The sequence below is a fragment of the Lactuca virosa genome, chromosome 2 (genome assembly GCF_052849685.1).
Source record: "Lactuca virosa cultivar CGN04683 chromosome 2, Lactuca_virosa_CGN04683_v6, whole genome shotgun sequence".
Classification (NCBI taxonomy): domain Eukaryota; kingdom Viridiplantae; phylum Streptophyta; class Magnoliopsida; order Asterales; family Asteraceae; genus Lactuca; species Lactuca virosa.
In genome coordinates, this window is record NC_136427.1 from 167,635,480 (window position 1) to 167,641,260 (window position 5,781).

General features: G+C 35.9%; 1 protein-coding gene across 1 annotated transcript; it reads left to right on the forward strand.

Moving 5' to 3' along the window:
* The first annotated feature begins 3,666 nt into the window (after positions 1-3,666).
* LOC145157952 (uncharacterized) lies at positions 3,667-4,491 on the forward strand. The gene is made up of 2 exons (XM_079076923.1): positions 3,667-3,996; positions 4,156-4,491. The coding sequence occupies exons 1-2, from the start codon at positions 3,667-3,669 to the stop codon at positions 4,489-4,491; spliced, it is 666 nt and encodes a 221-aa protein (XP_078933049.1).
* Positions 4,492-5,781: the final 1,290 nt, after the last annotated feature.

Genomic DNA, 5,781 nt, shown 5'->3' on the forward strand with positions numbered 1-5,781 from the left:
GAAGGTATTGTCAGACTACCGGCTGGCCGTAGCATTCACCAGTGGTCAGATAGTAAGAGGAGTGTGGTAAGATTGCGGGGCGGTCCGTAGCAATGGTTGGCAGATAATGTAGGAGTGTTGTAAGACTGCGGGGTGGCCCGTAGCGTTCACTATGTTAGTAGATAGAGTAAGGGAGTTTTTGTTTGTTCCCCTTTTCTTCATAAGACTGTCAGTCGTCCCGGTTTGGCCATGGTAATTTCCTGTTTCTATATGAACCGAGTCGCCAACCTCCTGTTGTTTGAGAGGCGAATCAAGGTTTGAGGTGGTATCAACTGCAGCTTCTGCTTGGTCGCTGGCAGCACAAAGATCCCATGGATCCACATGAATTACCTGTGCAAGTCACTCAGTTAATTAATTAGTAGATATAAGTTTGATTTTTAACAATAGAAAACAAAGGAGATTATATTGTACCCTACCGTTCCATCAGCTAAGACGATGGCATGGGTTGGATGAACATACTGTCTTTTCATTCCTGAATATTGTCCCTCAACCACAGTAACCTCGTCCCCATAACTGTATTTCTGCACATAAGTATTTGTTTTCCACCAAAATAGACATTGATTTTAGTATAAATGAGGGTGTTGATTGTCGGGGTTTTTCAAGCAAAAAAATACCCAATAACCATACCATATTAAATTCGGGTATATCCGGAAAAAAAAGTGTTAAAAATTATTAGTTAAAAAAGCCAGCAAAAATTATTAGTAAAAAAAGTTAGCATCTTAGCTAAAATGTAGCGACCACTTGTGTAACTTTATTTCCAATTTAAAATGAGAATAATAAGAACTTAAAGGTTTATAAGCATTCTGTACATTTTAAGAGCAATGCACCCATGAACAATACACTACAAAGCGACTTTTCAAGGCGAAACTCAGTAATTCGATTTGCTGTTACTTTAAGCATAGGCATGTAAATTCTTTGAAGCATCTATCTAATCATCTAACTACCAATTTGTCACATCCTATTCTTACATGTACGATCCACATAGAAAGATATACCACAAGCTTCACATTATTTAAACAGTTAACCTGAAAAAATCTTTAATAAACTAACATTACATCATATTTTTGAGAATCCTTTTATTGTGGTTTATGTTGTATGAGTATAATATATATTGTATTAGAAAATTAAAAGTTAATCGGGTATACCCAAAAATTTATAGGGTATACCCAAAAATTTATAGGCATACCCGATATCCAAACCAATATTAGATCGAGTTATCCAAATATCCGATGTCCCTAATTAACCTGAAACCCTAACCGATCTACCCGAATTGAAAACGGGTTGGTCTGTTTATTCGGGTATCGGTCATTATATAACTCAGAACTTATAAAACATCATTACTAATCGGTTTACAATTATGTTACCAAATCAGTATGAACAAATTACTTTTGAAGCTACGAATGTCTGAAGATTTTTAAATGACGAGTATACTAATTTCTAAATGACAAATTAGACTTAAAGGGACTTGCATTCATTCTTTTATATGAAGACCATCTTAGAGGTATGCAAGTGGAATGGTTATTTATTCGCATCCTTCAACTACTCTATTGAATCTTTCAACCTTAACCTTAGAATATGCATATGTGTATGAAGTATTCACATTCTTTTCTTTTTGAACCAGAGAAGAAATAAAAAAGAAGAGAAAATAGAATCTCCCTTTTTTTTACATACTTCGTATAATAAACTCTTTACCCCCTCTATAAAAACCCCTCTATAAAAATCAAATGATGGAGATATGATGGAGATGTGCAGAACCAAGAATTTAGTTTGATCTAAATATTACTAATGATGCTTGAAAAGAAAAACGTCCTTACTCACGGTTTGATTTTAAGATTCCCATGGAACATGGTTTTTTTATGTAGTATTCATAATAATGTTCGCAAATTAGGGTTTTCAGAACGATATTGGGAGAAGACTGAAAAAACAGATAGAAATCGACAAAGGAAACATCAAGAAACTACTTACCCTGTAAACATCCATGCGTAGTTGTTGTTGACGATTGTTTCCTCTTGGGATTGATTGCTCTTGATCGATAAAGCAGCAGAATGGGAAGCTTTGGGTTTTAACGGGAGTGAAAAAAGAGATTTAATAAAGTAATTTAAAGGCAATCACTTTGGGCCACGTTTCAGACTCGTCCCATGACCCATCATCACGCCTCTCACTCGTATTTAGGGTTTAACATGAGTATGAGTTTAATTTGAGAGAAATAACTAAAAAATACTAACATTACAAAAATAGTCTTCAAAATTGTAGATGGATAAGGGTCATCTGTGATTTTACGTCGTTACAAATCGTTAAAACATGGACGTACATTACAAGTTGTACGTTCGCATATTATCAATTTGTTGGGTATAAAATTGGCAAAATCACTCCAAATCGCAGTTGAACTGCAGTCAATCTGCGATTTTTTCTGCTGCTCATCTGTGATTTTTTTTTTACTACAAAATTGATAAGTCTGACTACAAAATTAGTCGGATATATATATAAATTTGGGAAAAAAATTTCATTTACCAGTTATTTTTTTTTGGAAGATTTGTTTAAAACCTCTGTATTAAAAATGAAAGAATATTTTGTTTGCGTTGTAATTGGCGGGAGGTGGGAGTTTGTACGGATAAATCTGGAATATTTATGTCCACAAGGAGGTATTTTTGAATTCGTTTTGATATTTTCAAAGTATATTAGTTATAGTGGTTTTATATCTTTGGTGAAAATGAAAACCGATTTATTAGATAGATATAAAATTAGTCTTTGCTTCCATAATCCTGAATTGAATCATTAAATAGTCGTTGTTGAAGACATTGATGATAGAATGTTGGTCAAGATAATCAAATTGGTTGGAGGAAAAGATGTGAAAGTGTTTATGGTGGCTGATAAGGATGGCGAGAGAGGAAATGAGGCGCTTGCTAATTTATCCAGCGATAAATGGAGAAACAACTCAATAGGTACTTTCATGAATCCTAGTGTACCTCAGTTTCATTGTGTTGCTGAAAATGTAAATGTGATGTATTCACTTATTCACTATGTGGATCCTGAAAATTACACATATGTTGGTGATGATGATGTTGCTACATATCTTAATGACGTGGGTGGCTGTTATGTTAACGTTCCCCAACCAGAAGTTAAGGTTATCAATAGGGGTGGAGTACTTGAAACTAAAAAGAAAAAAGTTATGATTCAAAAAGATGAAAATCTACATGGTTATGGGGATTTTTCTAATCTTGCTGATGTAGATTTAGATATAAACGACTTAGAAAGTAATTTTGATGGAGATGAGTTAGGTGATGAACCTAAACGTAAGTTTTATGATAACCTTTTTTGTGGTATGGCCCTTCTACCAGAATGTCCAGTTGATGGTAATGAAAAAATCACAACACAGAGGGTAACTCTAATCAAAAGATTGAATGCCTCCAGATATTTGAAAACAAAGACCTTCTAAAATAGGCAATTGGGAAAAAACTATCTTGAAGAAGGTTTTCAGAAGAAGACAAGTAGATTGAACAAATCAAGGTATGAGGTTGTGTGTGTTGAGAAAAATTGTTCTTGGATAATAAGAGCAAAAGGAATCAAAGTTATGACGGACTTTTCCAAGTGAAATTTTTTGTTAATGTACACATATGTTCTTTAACAATGTTGCAACCTAATCATCGACAAGCTAACAAAAATGTGTTGGGTGAATATCTTGTTGATGTTTTGACTGAAGACTATAGTAGAGTATATCGGGGAGAAGAAATTGTTAACGATATGAACACACAATTGAAAATCGGTATCTCGTACCATCAGGCTTGGAGTGAAATTCAATATGCACTATTGCTGTTAAGGAGTATCAAAGAGGATTCATTTACCAAACTTCCAGCTTATTTCCACAATTTGGTCAAACATAATTCTGACACGGTAACACATATTCAAACAGATGCTAAAGATCGGTTTGAGTTCTTGTATATCGCACTTGGTTGTTCGGTTAGTATTACTATATATATATATATATATATATATATATATATATATATATATATATATATATATATATATATATATATATATATATATATATATATATATTTTGTGATGTAGTTAACTATAATCATTATTTTTGAATAGATCCATAGTGTATTGTAGGTACGATCTTTTGTCGATTGTTGTAAGCCGACCCTTATAGTAGATGGAGCCCACCTAAAGGGGGAGCTCAAAGGTACCATCTTACTTGCAGTTACTAAGGACGGACAAAACCAAATATTACCGGTTGCATATGGTATATGCAAAAGTGAGTGTACAGATTCTTGGACATGGTTTTTTCAAAAACTACATGATTGCAAAAGCAATATAGAGGATCTTGCAATTATATCCGATAGGGCTCCATCTATAGCGACATCTGTCGCAAACATTTTTCCTAATGCGCATCACGAAATATGTGGTGTCCATTTTCATTTCAACATAGTATCTAGATACGGATAGAGTAAGACAGTTAAAGCAATTTTCTAAGAGGCTTGTAAAGCGTATACAGTTGATGTTTTTGATGTTGCCATGGACAAAATGAGAAGGAAAAAAGAAGATGTATGGGAATACTTACAAAGTATAAATCCTGAAACTTGGTTTAGGGCACATTTTAGAGGCAACCGATACAATCTTATGTCCTCCAATAGTTCAAAGTCTATAAATGCATTATCTAGACATGTTGTAACACCCAAGATTTTTCCAGGTATATGAGCAATTATCTTAATTAAATTATGGGAATTGTTTGGTTGGACTTGGGCCTTTGGGACTTTCAAGTGGGCTAAGGAAACCGCGTACGCGGGGTGTACCCTGCCATGTACGCCCAGCGTACTCGTGAGAAGGACCGCGGAGGCCATGCACGTACGCCAACGTACTAGGAGTACGCCCAGCGTACGTGTGCAGCTCCTAAAACCCTAAGATCTAGGGTTTACCCCCTATATAAAGAACGTAACCCATGTTGGTTCAGTCTCCCTTCACCCTTAGCCAGCCACCATGAAAACCCTAGCTCATTTTGTGTGCCTTTGTGTTCTAGAAGCCATTTCAGAGTGTTTGTGTGTTGTGTTAGTGAGAAGAGAAGAAAGAAGCTTGAAGAAGAAGAAAGGATCCACCAACAGATTGTAGATCCAGAGGATTGACACAATTTCTGACTCTTTTGAGGTATCAAGTTCCATACTTGGCCATTGTATGCTTAGATTTGTTCATGGGGGTGTTTAAGGTTACTTTTGGACTCCATTGTTGAGGCTTCTTGCATCCTTACGATTTCAGATCACAATAGTTGTCCTTTTGGGCTCTTAGAGGCACTAAGAGCCATACAAATCGGATCTTGATGGTTAAGCCACAACCATGCAAGTGCTAGTTGGTCTTAAAGCTTGTTAAATGGACCAAAATCATGTTTTGCTCCCAACCATGCATGCAAGAACATAAAGTTTGTGATTTTATGGTTTAGGAGATCTTAAAGGACCTAGATCTACAGTTGGACGTAAGGACTTACTGGATTAAGTCATGAATGAAGTCCCAAGGAAGCTGGCCAGTACGCTGGGCGTACTCCCTGGTACGCCGCGCGTACTGGGTCAACTCCCCGTTTTGGCCAAAGCCAGCGTACGTAGGGGTGGCAAATCAGGCCATCGTGTCGTGTTTTTGTCTGACACGACACGACACGACAATGTTTTATGTAACACGAACACGACACGACACGATGTTGTGTTTTTTTTAACTGACACGAAAACGAACCGATTAAAAAATGACAAACAC